The sequence below is a fragment of the Silene latifolia genome, chromosome 3, assembly GCF_048544455.1.
Source record: "Silene latifolia isolate original U9 population chromosome 3, ASM4854445v1, whole genome shotgun sequence".
Lineage (NCBI taxonomy): Eukaryota > Viridiplantae > Streptophyta > Magnoliopsida > Caryophyllales > Caryophyllaceae > Silene > Silene latifolia.
Window position 1 is genome coordinate 6,326,868 of NC_133528.1, and position 14,117 is coordinate 6,340,984.

The 14,117-nt window shown below is 35.4% G+C and overlaps 3 protein-coding genes across 3 annotated transcripts; 2 read left to right on the top strand and 1 right to left on the bottom strand.

The window, feature by feature from the left end:
• Window positions 1–2,311: 2,311 nt before the first annotated feature.
• On the top strand, window positions 2,312–6,169 carry LOC141646948 (uncharacterized). Its single transcript, XM_074454959.1, has 7 exons — window positions 2,312–2,784; window positions 4,509–4,649; window positions 4,751–4,864; window positions 4,957–5,130; window positions 5,267–5,382; window positions 5,516–5,618; window positions 5,785–6,169. Exons 1-7 carry the CDS (start codon window positions 2,392–2,394, stop codon window positions 5,788–5,790), a joined length of 1,047 nt encoding a protein of 348 aa, XP_074311060.1. The 5' UTR covers window positions 2,312–2,391; the 3' UTR covers window positions 5,791–6,169.
• Window positions 6,170–10,164: 3,995 nt separating this feature from the next.
• Window positions 10,165–11,006, top strand: LOC141646951 (TATA-box-binding protein 2-like). Its single transcript, XM_074454961.1, has one exon. It carries the CDS (start codon window positions 10,249–10,251, stop codon window positions 10,843–10,845), a length of 597 nt encoding a protein of 198 aa, XP_074311062.1. The 5' UTR covers window positions 10,165–10,248; the 3' UTR covers window positions 10,846–11,006.
• A 517-nt stretch (window positions 11,007–11,523) lies between these two features.
• LOC141646949 (NAC domain-containing protein JA2L-like) lies at window positions 11,524–13,456 on the bottom strand. The gene is made up of 3 exons (XM_074454960.1): window positions 13,160–13,456; window positions 12,474–12,742; window positions 11,524–12,285 (listed from the first exon to the last, which is right to left on the bottom strand). The coding sequence occupies exons 1-3, from the start codon at window positions 13,344–13,346 to the stop codon at window positions 11,746–11,748; spliced, it is 996 nt and encodes a 331-aa protein (XP_074311061.1). The 5' UTR covers window positions 13,347–13,456; the 3' UTR covers window positions 11,524–11,745.
• Window positions 13,457–14,117: the final 661 nt, after the last annotated feature.

The following is a 14,117-nucleotide window of genomic DNA, read 5'->3' on the forward strand; positions in this document are numbered from 1 at the left end:
GTGGTCGTTGATAATGACCACCCTGCTAACTCTGGACTCGTAAGTCGTACCCTGTGGTTATTTGATCACGAGCCACACAATGTATGCTAGCTAGAGATGTCTTTTAAATCAAACTAGTTTTAAACCCGTGCAAAATTGCACGGGTATGTATTTGGGCCGGTATTAATGTTTTTGGATGTATATATTTTTTTTTTTGCATTTTTATTGTACTTATCCAGTTGGTCTAAATCAACGATCTACATAATTAATGTTTAAATTTGTTACAAACACGTGTTCACATACACTGGTTTATGAGGAAATAACGTAATCTACTATTGTAAATAAAAATTGTATACATAAAAAACTTTACATCAGGATAAAAGAAATATAATCTAATAATCAACTTTAACATATGCAAGTTATTCTAAAAATTGAAAAATTTCATGATACACTACATTAGTTAAGTTGTCGAATTTTATACTCCAAGTAAATACTCCGTCATGATTTATTTTTTAAACAAAAATTATTGTACCATGTAGTTTTAAAAAAATTATGTATGTAATTCATTCGCGTTTTATGTTCTATCCCGTAATTAAATGTAATTCTTTCTCGTAATTATGTAATTTTATTATTATTATTATTATTATTTTAAAAATTATGTAATTCAATTTTATTTATTCCGATTTGTAATTCATTTTACTTATATGTTATTAATTTTATTTATTCGGAATGTATAAAATTATTTCATAATATTGATTCATAGAATTTTTTCATAATATTATTTCATCGAGTTTGTTCTAAGACAGAATTTATCGCATGTTTAAAAAGACGGAATTCTGAAAAAATAAATACATTGCACACTAACGGGTCCCACCACAACATGAATTTACAAAAAAAAAAAGTTGTATTAATGACGTGGCGCGATGAGGAATGAGTATTGTCTTTTGTATTAATATAGATAAGATTGACTATTTAATTTTGCTCGTTTACTTCATTATGAATTATATTAGTCGACTGTCGATACATTTTGCATGGAATTTATTCTACATCAGATATCTGATATATGTGACAGATAGATTACGTGCCATGAATATTTATGCATGGCTGTGAAAATTAGGAATATGTGATGGTGATGATGCTAGAAACACCCAAGTCAAGATATGTTGAGGAGTTGTAGATTGTTTTGAAGAGGTTGTTTTCATGAAAGGGGTCTGGCTTTCTGATATCCACATATGTAATGTGAAACTGAATTGGTGGCTGTCCAAGCAGATAATTCTGACCCTTTTTGGAATCTCATTTTCACATGCTTAGGTGAACTCGGCAAACCGGGACTGGGTCTGGGTTTGGGTCGGGCATTGATTCGAATTCCATGGGGTTACATAGGAATCTACTTGATTGGGTCCGACGTCAGGGCGACTAAGATAGAAGAACTCTATTGATTCCCGACTCAGATGACTCGTTCTCTTGGTTCAGCCACCCCTATATTAGAGTACTGTTTAGTAAATTTGACAAATCTAACCTGACCCAAACCCGAATTAAGGACTCGAACTAGACCGACTTGATTGTTTGTTATCGCGTACGGGCCATTATCCCAAAATCACTTGATAATAACCCACCTGAAAATGACCCGACCTGACCCCGGTCCGATTTATTGCAAACCTGAGCAACCTAATTGACCCTTTTATTAAGTCTACTGTTTAGTGTCAAATACACCGACAAAACGAACGAACCTGAATCTGAAAACTCGTCGGTTTGTCTAAATCATATGCAATCAAATACCTAAAATGAGAACCCTAAAGTGTGCTCCAAATTTAAAAACTTGTATCTAATCAAAATCAAACCAAAATTGTACCGTCTTTGAAAAACACAATTCGAGATGAATCAGAATTGAATTCAACTAAAATAGATTTGAGCATAATTAAGACATACTTCTATTATTTTTTTCTCAAGAGACCCCATATTTTATAAGTTCATAAATTAAATCACTCTCAATTCAACAATTTACCGTTTTAACTTACATTGGTAATGAAAAATATCAAAAAAATTCACTTATTTCCTTTACATCGACCCCAACCTGATCACACCTGAATCTCACCAAACCAAACCTAAACATGAAATTGTGTAAACCAATCAATATGAACGACCGTAAACGAGCCTAAACTCTGTCAAACGAAATCCTCAAATAACACTCGTTTTAACATTACTGATCCGACTCAACCCAACCCGAACAAAAACCAAATGTTTTTTTCCAAGGTTTGAGAAGATTCCAATTTGTTTTTTTCTCCAAAATACTAAATTCCTCAATTATAAAATCTTTTAAGAATCTCTAACATCCAATTTTTCAATTTGGAGAAGAAAACACAAAAACATTTAATCCTCTTCTTTCATCTTTCTCCCACCACACATTCATCCATGGCTTCCCTCCACACCATATCCCCCATAACCAAACCCACCATCAAACCCACCACTAAACCCACCACCACCACCACAAAACCCACACCCACATACCTCTCCCTCCCCACAGTCCCAACCACCGTGCGCCGCCGCAGCCTGGCCGTATCTGCAGCCACAACTGCCGGAAAAGACATGGATATTGTCCCACTTCAGACACTTGACGCCGGCGTTGATGGTGGCGTGGTGGTCGGTGGTGGCGGAAGCGGTGGTGATGGTGGTAGTGGTGGTGGGAGTAATGGGGAGGATGTAAATAAGGAGGTGTTGGATAGAGCTATAAATGCAACAATTGTTCTTGCTGCTGGTTCTTTTGCTATTACTAAATTGCTTACTATTGATCATGATTATTGGCAGGTACAATTCTTTCCTTCTCAATTCTCCATCATTTACGGATTTTCCGTCCCAATCATTTGTTTACGTTTTCTTATTCTGTTTTAAGTATGTTCAAGTTGGTGTAGTATCAGTTACTCCCTCTGTCCCGATCATTTTGTTATGTTTTAGAATTTTGTTTTAGGCCTTGTTTGGATAGGAAAAAAAAGGAGGAAAAGGGAGGGGAGGGGGAAGGAGGGAAGGGAAAGGAAGAGAAGGGGAGGGGAGGGAGAATGGAGGAGGTGATTTCTCCTCCAAATCTTGCCTATGTTGGTGGGAAATAATTTGCCTTGTAGGAGGGAAATGGAGGGATCTATTTTCCCTCCCCTCCAAATCCCTCTACCTTCATGTTACATTTTTACTAACCAAACAATGGATTTCTCATCCTTCCAATTCCCTCCCCTCCCTTTCCCTCCAAAACCCTCAATCCAAACACACCTAGGGTGTGTTTGATAACAAAAGTGGAGGGAAAGGGAGGGAAGGGGGAAGGAGGGAAGGGAAAGGGAGACAAGAGAAGGGGAGGGGGAATGAGGTGTGAGTGTTTGGATACAATTTCCCTCCAAATCTTGTCTATTGTGGAGAGATTTTGATTAGGCTTGGAGGAGGGAAATTGGATCCCTCCAAGTCTCTCCCCCTCCACCCTCATTTTCTATCCAAACAAGGGATTTTAAATCCTCTACTCTCCCTCCCTTTCTTTTCCCGCTAAATCCCTCAATCCAAACACACCCTTAAGCATGTGTAAGTTGTTAACCTTTTACATGTGTGTATAACTTAGACCTACCCTCTCTCATTTCGATCTTTGTGCCAAAAACAAAGGTGAATAATGAGGGAAATAATATATAATACAAAGTTACAAACCTATTAGAGGTAATGGACAAGAAATTGAGAGAAAGAAATGGAGAGGATTCGTACTTGTTGTTAACACAAGGGCATGGCTGCATAGGTATGAGGGCCTTGTAGTCCACCATTATCGAGACTCTAGATCCCTTGAGGCTTGGGGCAATGTTGTTATTACGTCTTCGGTTACTATTTTTATGTTTTATACTTGTATGTTGTATATTGAAAGGTTGAAACATAAGAATTGGTTGGCCAAGTTTTGTGTTGTACATTGGGTTATTGTTTTGCGGATGATTGGAATTGATATTGCCTAAGATTTGCTTGGGAAGATAGCCTCTTTCGGATAGTTGCTTTAACTGCGAAAGTAAGAAATTGTTTAGTTGATAAATGGTTAGATTGAGAAAGGCTAGTCAGGTGGCGAATTGAGTGGGATTTGTAGATGCTTACTAGTCGAATTGGTAAAGTTTGTGAAGGTTGTAGACGAGACTTAGGTTGATGTTTTGAAGTCTTTGCTTGGAACCAAGTATTTTGCTTTGAGCTGAATATGATTGATAGTTTAAGGATTGGTGTTTTACCGAGGCTTGAGATTACCGGAGCCTCATACAGGTTGTTATCAATATTTTTCAATTCCCCTTAGTGGCCTACCTATTAATGTCGAAAATAGAGACATTTTAATAGTTATCTGTGAAATCATCGAGAGTAGAAAAAGATTAGTTTTTTGTTGCTTTTGGGTTGGATCACTTGGATGGTTCATAAGTTTGTATGCAAACCTGCTGCATTTTGTTTTCTGTTCTTCTCTTGAAAGAAATATTTAATGTTGAGAAGTAAATTGTGCAGAGGTTAAGCCAACTTCACTGTTCTGTTATTTGCAGGGTTGGACGATATTCGAAATATTGAGATATGCCCCTCTACACAACTGGACTGCCTATGAAGAATCTCTTAAAACAAATCCCGTACTTGCTAAAATGGTGATTAGTGGAGTGGTGTACTCGGTGGGGGATTGGATAGCACAGGTTAGTATTGAAATGAATCGTTCTTGATATGAACCTGCATTGATGTTTTGAACAGTCTGTGTAACACAGTCGACTAAGTTACGGAACATTTTTATTTTTAGTGCTATGAAGGGAAACCGCTCTTCGACTTTGACCGTGCACGTATGATAAGGTCAGGGCTTACTGGATTTGCTCTGCACGGTTCTCTGTCTCATTACTATTACGAATTCTGTGAGGTAATCCTTACTAAATTTTCATCTTAATCCTCTTTGACTTCTCGAGTATGTTCACTAGTATTCTTTTTACATAACAAACTTATGGCTTGCAGGAACTATTCCCTTTCCATGACTGGTGGGCGGTTCCTTTAAAAGTGGCGTTCGATCAAACTGTATGGTCTGCAATTTGGAATAGTATTTATTTTACAGTTTTGGGTTTCTTGCGTTTCGAGTCACCAGTCAGTATCTTCAAGGAACTGAAAGCGACATTTTTCCCTATGCTCACTGTAAGTTACTTCTCTTAAGCCCGTCTTTAGTCTCCCAATATACGGACCAGTATCGTATAGTCGTACGTATACATGCTGTCGAGTTATTATTATTGTTTTTATTTTTTATGATAGATGTTCTGGTGTGTTTTTGCAGGCGGGGTGGAAACTTTGGCCATTTGCACATCTGGTGACGTATGGCCTTATTCCTGTAGAACAAAGACTTCTCTGGGTTGATTGTGTAGAGCTGATTTGGGTGACTATACTTTCAACGTAAGTTTTAAAATGATCAGCGCATTTAAAACAACGATGTGATTAGTCGTTGAGGGCATAACCTCGTATGCTTGGAACGTTGGCCTTAACTATATGAATAGAATACTTAAGCTATGCATTTTGTTACTGCCAGGTATTCGAATGAAAAATCAGAAGCAAGAATTTCAGAGGCATCAGAGGACGCTGCAAGAATTTCAGAGGCATCAGAAGACGCCTCAGTTTCAATCCCTCCAAAGGTATGAGTTAAGCCTTGCAGTGAAAACATTATTTCCACAAAATTCGGCAAATGCACACAAAATTTTATACTCTGTAGAGCCATTATTGAGTACTCCTATCCGCTATCACCCACAGGCAGCTTTGATTCTAAACCTTACGCTTGATGTTGTGGGTTCTCATTTTCAGGAGTAAGGAATCTAGGGTAGACAGACAACAATGGTCGAAAGATTCATCCCGCTTCTTGAGTTTCATATGACTGATGCATCTTCTATCTGGTGACCATTGGCTTTGGGTATATATATGACTGGAAAAATCGCAAACTGGATTAAACAGATTCTTAAGATCGTATTCTTCCGAGTAATTAAATTGTACACTAGAATGCTATGGCGCTACAACTGGCTGCTTCATGTAAAGATCACATGTATCTTTCACCTCTTCATAGGTATGTATATTTTTCTTGTTATTTTTTGAGTCGAAAGTAATGTAAATGCTACCGTAGTACCATTCTTATACACGTACAAACTTGATCAAATGTTACAGAAATCACAACTGATTTCGACGGCTTTTCTTCTGAATGGTTCCACACGGTCTGTCGGTCTCTCTGATCTGGTCAGAAAAATTCGACATAGAAATGTGTCCGAGTGTCGGACTTTTCTACTTTATAAAACACCCTCACAAAATTGAAGATTGATGTGAAACAGTATCTTAGAATGCACAAAATTAATATACACAATAAAATCAAGCATTCAGGTAGTGGACATAATAGAAAGACGACTAGGCGTAGGCTGAAAGTTGCGACACCGCCAATTTAGCCGTCTTTGAGACGGTGGCGACAACGCCCTCTTTATCATTACATCCTTCATCATCTTCTGTCTTCTAAGCTTATATCCAGGTATCAACCTACATGAATAGTCTTGTATTCCATGTAACACTGCTGTCAACCCTTTTGTATGATCTGATGCCGACCGTAAAAACCACGCGCCACCCTTCACGGTGCTTCTACCGATCGTTATCGGCCACACATCTGCTTCTGATGCTGGTGGTTTTCCTTGAGATTTTTGTTTCATACTAAAAAAATTTGGTGTTTGTTGTTATGGTTTATTTTGATCATGTTATGATGCCATTTTATATGTGCAAAGTTTTGACTTTTAAAGTTGACTTGTTGGCATCTTCTATTGACTTGAATATATAGGACAGCTGGTTTTCTTTTAAGACAATCAATTATATTCGTTTTAAAACGGATCAAGTACTACCCTATATAGATAGACGAGACAAGTTTAATACTCCCTCTATTTTTCTATATGACTTTTTTTACATTTTGAGACACACTTCTCTCTTCAATATCTCTTAAATTATATGTTTAAATATATAGTGATATGTATACTCATATGAAAGAGTTTTTCATAAGGAATTTAATGATATAATTTTTATAATTTTCTACCAAATATATTTTTGTAAATATTAAAGTCAAAGACTCGCCTCGAAAAAGCAAAAACGTCATATATAAAAAAATGGAGGGAGTATCATTTATTACTAGGCATTTTAATTTTTGTCAAATCCATGTATTTGATCTGTTTTATGTTTAAGACAGATGTGTGTCTGAAACAGAAATTTGTGTATATAGGACATGTATTCAACTCCACTTTACATGTATTCATTTTTCGTCCATTCAACTTCACTTTACATGTTTCCCTTTTAGGCCAAGAAAATGATCATTCTATCCTTATTCATACTCCATATTTACAAAAAATGTCATCCATACCCCCACACTAATCCACCATAAAACCCCACCTTTATATTTTTTTAACATTTTTAACCCCACAATTCTCTTTCCTTAGGTATTTTTTATAGTTTTTTTAATCCGTTCTTTAATACCCGTGTAAAAAGCAAACATGCGAAGTGGAGTTGAACGGAAGGAGTATTTGACTTTTAAAAGGATAAGAAGAAATCAAATAAAGTACGGTTTTTTCCCATGGTACCCTCGAACTTTGTCAGATTACACATGGTACCCCTCGTTTTAAGTTTCTACATATGATACCCCTGTGTTTACCATTTTTCTTCCCAGAATACCCTTATCTAATATACCGTCATAACGCCGTTACTTTTATTACCTAAATCCTAATTTTATCTAATAAACTAAAACTTAATCCCTAAATCCCCAAACTACCTATTATCATCATCTTCTTAAAAAAAATGTGAACCAAAAAAAATCAACCTCATACAATCATGACTAAACTTCATATTCTCCATCCATTAAAGCCTGCCAAAAAGCTACCCAACACTCCAGCAAAAGGTATTACAACATCACAAACCCAATTCATTTAAGCTTTATGCATATTCTCCATAATCATGTGATTAAAAAAAAAAAATAGTAAATCTAATAAACAACCAAGCAACCATCTTTTTCCTTGTTATTTCATCAAATCCCTGCTACTATCATCAAATCCCTGCTACTATTTTTCCCACTTACTCAATTATTGAGACGGTTCCAATTGTTGTATTTTTCTGGGTTGTGTTTCATGATTTGTGCAAGTTTTCAACTTCAAATTTGATGAATGTTTGGGTTTATTCATTTATGATAGATTAGGTAAATTAGGTTTTATGGGTCGTGATTTGCTGAAAAATTTCAGCTTCAAATTTGAGGAATTGTTGATGAATTAAGTTTAGTTGGGTTGTCTGGGTTTTGGGGTTTTCTGAGTTGGTGTTATAATTGCTGCAACTTTTCAGATTCAAATTGGATGAATTTTATTGGGTTAAATCGTCCATATTCATCTTTTCTCCACATTTTTCCAAGCATACAACAAATTAGACCAATTGACAACCTAATTCACCATGTTCCCATTGATAGTGATTGAGTATATATTGCTGGTAATGGTGGCAGATTGAATAGAGGGAAAGAATGAGAGGTTGTTTGCAAATGGTGATGAGTGATGGGGTGTGGTTGCGTATGGGTAGGGGCAGTGGGGGTCGTGCATGGTGGTGATGGTGGAGAGGATGAGTGAGATTAGGCTTGAAGATGTAAAGCAAGAAGATGAAGATTATGGATTAGAAGATGTGTTACGGGTACAAGCAACATGTTAAGGGTTTAGAAGATGTAAACTAACGCCGTTATGACGGAATGTCAACTAAGGGTATTTTGGGAAAGAAAAAGGTAAATACAGGGGCACCATATGTAGAAACTTAAAATAAGGGGTACCATGTGTAATCTGCCAAAGTTCGAGGGTACCATGGGAAATTTCCGAATAAAGTAAGTACCAAGAATTGTGGGTTTGACATTGAGTAACTAACTTCACAAGTTAGGTTCAATTGGAATGGTTTTATATTAGAGATTGAAGAATTCTCCAGCACCTAAAATTAGACTCCACTGGTTTTGACTAGAAAAATATTTACCCACCTTCCTACACGGCTACACCCGTTTGGGTCCTTTCCTTTTTCTCGCCGCTTTAATTATTTATATTTCTCTAAACGGTGAAGATTTTGTTATGAAACGATCCAACGATCTTGAAAAGTAGTAGTTTAATAAAGTAGAAAAGAGTAATGATTTAAAATTGTTATGCTAGTAAAAGTGATAGTAAATGGAGAGGAAAAAAATGGAGATAATTTAAACTTCTACTCTGTATTTAACATTTATGCTTTTTTTTTTTAGACGGTTTCTCAATAATTTATTCCGAGAGCACTTTTTTATACCTTTTTATGTGGTATTTGTAACCTTTTTTTTTATTGTATATTAATATAACTTTTTCATTTGGTATATATTTTTGTAACAATCGTAACTATTTTGTCATATATTTTCCCATTTTTATTAGTAAACCATTATATATGATTTGTACTTATTCTACTCCCTCCAATTTCATTTATTGTTCCTCTTTCCCTTTCCATCCACTTTCCTTATTGTTCTCTCTTTCCATTTTTTGACAACTTTGTGTGGTTCAAAATCAATTTGATGTGGGGTCATGTGTATTGTGTGGTCCAAATTGATTCCCTTATTTCTTATGCCAAAAAGAAAGGGGAACAATAAATGAAATTGGAGGGAGTATTATTTTTTGAACCATCTTAAAATCAAATTGTAATACATCTCATTAAATTATTAAGAGATCGTCTCTCATGAGACCAAGCCTTATAAATTTATCGAGAGGTTATATTAAACTTTTAAAACGGTGTATTTAAAATTTTAAACAGTCTTTATAAATAATTAGTGTACGCTTAATTAATCGACTTAATCACCAACCATTTTTAACACAATTAGTACTCCGTGTAGTCGTGTAAGACCGATCTACACGGTAAATCACCTTATATACTAGAGTAAATAGTCAAATACCACTGTTAAACCCGTTTTTACTGGAACTTAGGACCCGTATCCAAAAATCGGTAAACAAAAAAATCTGATTATTTTATTTTCATAATTTCAAAATTAAACTTGTTTCCCACGCACTTGTAAGTTGTAAGGTGTAACCTTGTTTAGGAAAGTAAATTACTTTCCTAATCTAAGTAGTAGTAGTAGTACTTCCCCAACGCTGAAAGTCGGTTTACATTCCTTTATAAATATAATTTTAGGGCATCAAATCATAACAATATCACTTCTTTACACAAAAATCATCTTCAAAAAACAAAACCCTAATCACAAATTTCAACAAAAATCATTCAAATTTAATGGAAATCGAAGGAATAATCCAAAACATGTCAAACCATCCATCAGAAATCCCCGTCCCTACGATCCAAAACATCGTATCAACAGTTAACTTGGGCTGCAAGTTAGACCTAATATCAATAGCACTCCATGCACGTAATGCAGAATACAATCACAAGCGATTTTCAGCCGTTATAATGCGAATAAGGGAGCCTAGGACGACAGCATTAATCTTCGCGTCAGGGAAATTGGTATGTACGGGTGCTAAAAGCGAGGCTGACTCGAAAATAGCTGCACGTAAGTTTGCTAGAATAGTTCAAAAGTGTGGATTTCCAGCGGAATTTATTGATTTCAAGATTCAGAATATAGTCGGTTCGTGTGACGTGAAATTCCCAATTAGATTGGAATTGCTTAAGGCAGGTGGTCACGGTGACTTTCTGCTATATGAACCGGAAGTATTTCCAGGAATGATTTATCGAATGATGAAACCGAAGATTGTGTTACTTATTTTCGTTTCTGGGAAGATTGTGCTTACTGGTGCTAAGGTGAGAGAAGAGATTTATCAAGGCTTCGAGAATATTTTTCCCGTGTTGAATCAGTTCAAGAAGAAGTTGCGATGATTTGTTTCGAAAGAACGAAGTTCTATGTTGCTAATTTTTGAAGAATATTGTTATTTCAGTTCTATGAATATGGTTTGGACTTTGGAACTATTTTGTAATCCATAACTATTTGATAATACCCAATGTAAATATTTGATTATTATTATTTTTAATTAAGTTAATTTTCTTTAATTTCCTTTAATTTTTTATTAGTTAATTAGGATTATTATTTGCCGAAATTCTTTTATTGTTTGAAAGATCTTATGAATGTTAGACACGGTTTGTTAAGTGTCTGACACGTATTTCCGTGTATCGTACAAGTGTTGGTATCTGATACGGTATCGCACACGGACATGCTAGATGTAAAAGTATTCATGCTTCCTAGGTCACCGTAAACCCAAATTAATAAGCTTCTTCTTTGTTCCACTTAAATTAATTTGTTTTGCTATTAATATGATAAATAAATGACAATTTTAATTTTTTATCGCTTTAGAAGTACGATGACATGGTACACCTACAATATTACCTACTTATATTGACAATTGCCATACAATGAACTTGACACTCCGTCTACCCACTCTCCAAATAGGACAAAATTTGACAATTAACACCGAACACATACTTCTGTGTAACGTGGTCGTACATAAAAATATTATAAAATGAATCCTATTGATAACTACCTTTTGGCTTTTATAGACCATTTTCCATGTTAACAGGATCCGTTTTATATAATACTAGTGTAAAACCGCTTCACAGGAGATCAATTATTACCCGAATACTTGAATAATTGAACCCGTATAAGCTTTTATCATCTTAAGCCTTAGCCTTTTGCTTACCAATTTCAGCCCAATATTTACATCAATAAATAACCTGGCCTATACAAATCTTATCCAATTTCACTTCCAAAAAATTAATCAATGTCTATAATCTATATCCATACTCGAATCCTGTCGGTCGGGTCGAGTAATTAATCCCGAATGGATCCACCGAGTTAGCATAACTCTGGGTGACCAAATACGGATTAAAATTATTAACTCGTTGAGTTCTAGTACCACTTTGGACCTCCTCATCGACGAATTTTTCATTTGTAGACAAGTCTACATGTGACAAAGGCGGTAACGCGACTTGACCCGATTGAGTTTGATTTAATCCACCAAACCCAAATTCATTCACCGAGCTGAATCCAGCTAGTGCAGCCCAATTGAATTCACCCGACCCGAATTGCTTAAGACTTAATTTGTCATCTTGCTGTTGGTTGTGCCCCTGGCCCTGGCCCACATGATTTTTTGACGAATCCATATGTGACACGTCATTAATATCTGGCAGCAATTCCGAGGCGTCATCCAGATGCGATGATGACGTCGTAGAAGTTGATCCACCTGTGCTGTTCTCCTTACTTAACGTGGCCTTGGCCGCACCCGAACTTTTCTTGTATATTCGACATAATACCCAATCATCCAACTGATATTTAAAAAAAACCAACGTTAGGGTATAATATTATTAGTGGCGAAGCCAGGATTTGAATTTTGGGGGCGAATTACTAATTTCATAAGATACATTCGAATTTTTTTCGAAAATTTAACTTAAAACGTCTCAGAACTTTCTTTTATTAAATGTCCGTATATTGTATAGGACTTTAATTTACTAACCTTAGAGCTACCGATTTTGCGGTTGGGTTCGGTAAGACGATATTCATGCATAATCCAATTAGTTTTAGTACCCTTAGGAGCTTTACCAATGTAAAAAACTAACGCCTTCTTGATTCCAACTCTTCTCCCTTGAGTTGTGATGACTTTATCCGTACCGGTTGCTTTCCAAAACCCTGAACCCGCTACTCGGTTCGGCCTTGACCCATTCGGGTATTTTCGGTCCCTTGGACTAAAGAAATACCATTCCTTTTCTCCAAATATTGCCATACCTACAAATAACAAACCACATAACTCATTAATATATTTCAATATTAACAATGACATATTAAAACTCGGTATCAGCTAATAACGTTGTATACCCAGGGACCACTGCATCAATTAATGATACCGAGTTTTTATTATTAGAGAATATTTGATATATTATTATATATAATATATCAAATATTCTCTAATATTTATATCACCTTAATATATGTCATATTAAGGTGTCACACTGAAATTTAGTACCAGCTGATGACGTTGATGCCTAGGACCACTACAGCAATTACTGGAACTGAGTTTCTATATCACCTTCTTAATATATGTCATATTGACATGAGTCCTGACACGTTGAAACTCAGTACCAGTCGATAACGCTATATATCTGTCTCATTTTATGAATAATGATGATAAGATTGATAACTTACTAGGTAAAACCCAAGGATCAAACTTGTAAAGATCAATTTCAGCAATAAGTTGTAAGGAGAAATGATGACCAGCAACTTTTCTACATAAATATTGAACAAATAATTCTTCATCCGTAGGGTAAAATCTGAACCCGGGTGGTAATCTTAATTGTGCTAGCGGATTATTATTCGTCTCTGCGAAACCCATATTTAAAAATAAAATAAGAAAAAAATGGATTTATTAAAAAAAAAATGTTTATCTAAATTTTGGGATATTTCTTAGAGGCGAAAATTTTGATATTTCGAAGTGCCAATTTTGGAAAAATGAAGGAGGGCGGTCCATATTTATAAAGACGGGTAAGTGTGGAAAAAAAATATTAAAAAAATATGATAAGTACGGAATGTCCTTGTCTTTTAGTGGGACTGGATATTATAACCGATAAAATAGTGACACGTATCACATAAAGGTTATGGTTTGTGTGCTACGGCCGACCCCGACGCACAAAATAGCGTGTTGAGTCACCACGTATCTAAGAGAACACGTGTGGTATGTAAAATAAGTGATGATGATGATAGAGGTGATCAAATATCGACTTATAATTGTCGTATTTAAAAAAAAAAAGGATACGGGGTTGTATTTTTATCCTGTGTTACTTTATAGTATTGCGGAGTATTAACTTTTCGAGGTGATTATATCGATTTACGACTTACTTATTAGTTAGGCTAGTTTTAGACTTTTAGTGAACATTGTGTTCGATCATGAATAAGAATTATGCACCTTTTTCCAAGACTTTTACTCTCAAATTTGATATTGGTTAAATTTGTAGGTTTTTTGCAGATTAAAGGAAAAAGTTTATATAAAACTTAAAACTCTACCAAGTATGTATATTACTATAGATATATGTTTAATTTTTATGGTCGAACGAACCAGGTCTAATTGAATTTGTAAACTTTTCTAATGTAATGAAAGATTTATAAT

Excerpts from the sequence above, each read along its gene's own strand:
- LOC141646948 (XM_074454959.1), top strand. The coding sequence starts at position 2,392 with ATGGCTTCCCTCCACACCATATCCCCCATAACCAAACCCACCATCAAA. Across the intron at positions 2,785-4,508 it reads TTGATCATGATTATTGGCAG|GGTTGGACGATATTCGAAAT; the intron begins GTACAATTCTTT and ends TGTTATTTGCAG. Across the intron at positions 4,650-4,750 it reads TGGGGGATTGGATAGCACAG|TGCTATGAAGGGAAACCGCT; the intron begins GTTAGTATTGAA and ends TTTTATTTTTAG.
- LOC141646951 (XM_074454961.1), top strand. The coding sequence starts at position 10,249 with ATGGAAATCGAAGGAATAATCCAAAACATGTCAAACCATCCATCAGAA.
- LOC141646949 (XM_074454960.1), bottom strand. The coding sequence starts at position 13,346 with ATGGGTTTCGCAGAGACGAATAATAATCCGCTAGCACAATTAAGATTA. Across the intron at positions 12,743-13,159 it reads TGATCCTTGGGTTTTACCTA|GTATGGCAATATTTGGAGAA; the intron begins GTAAGTTATCAA and ends TGTTATTTGTAG. Across the intron at positions 12,286-12,473 it reads GCAAAATCGGTAGCTCTAAG|TTGGATGATTGGGTATTATG; the intron begins GTTAGTAAATTA and ends TTTAAATATCAG.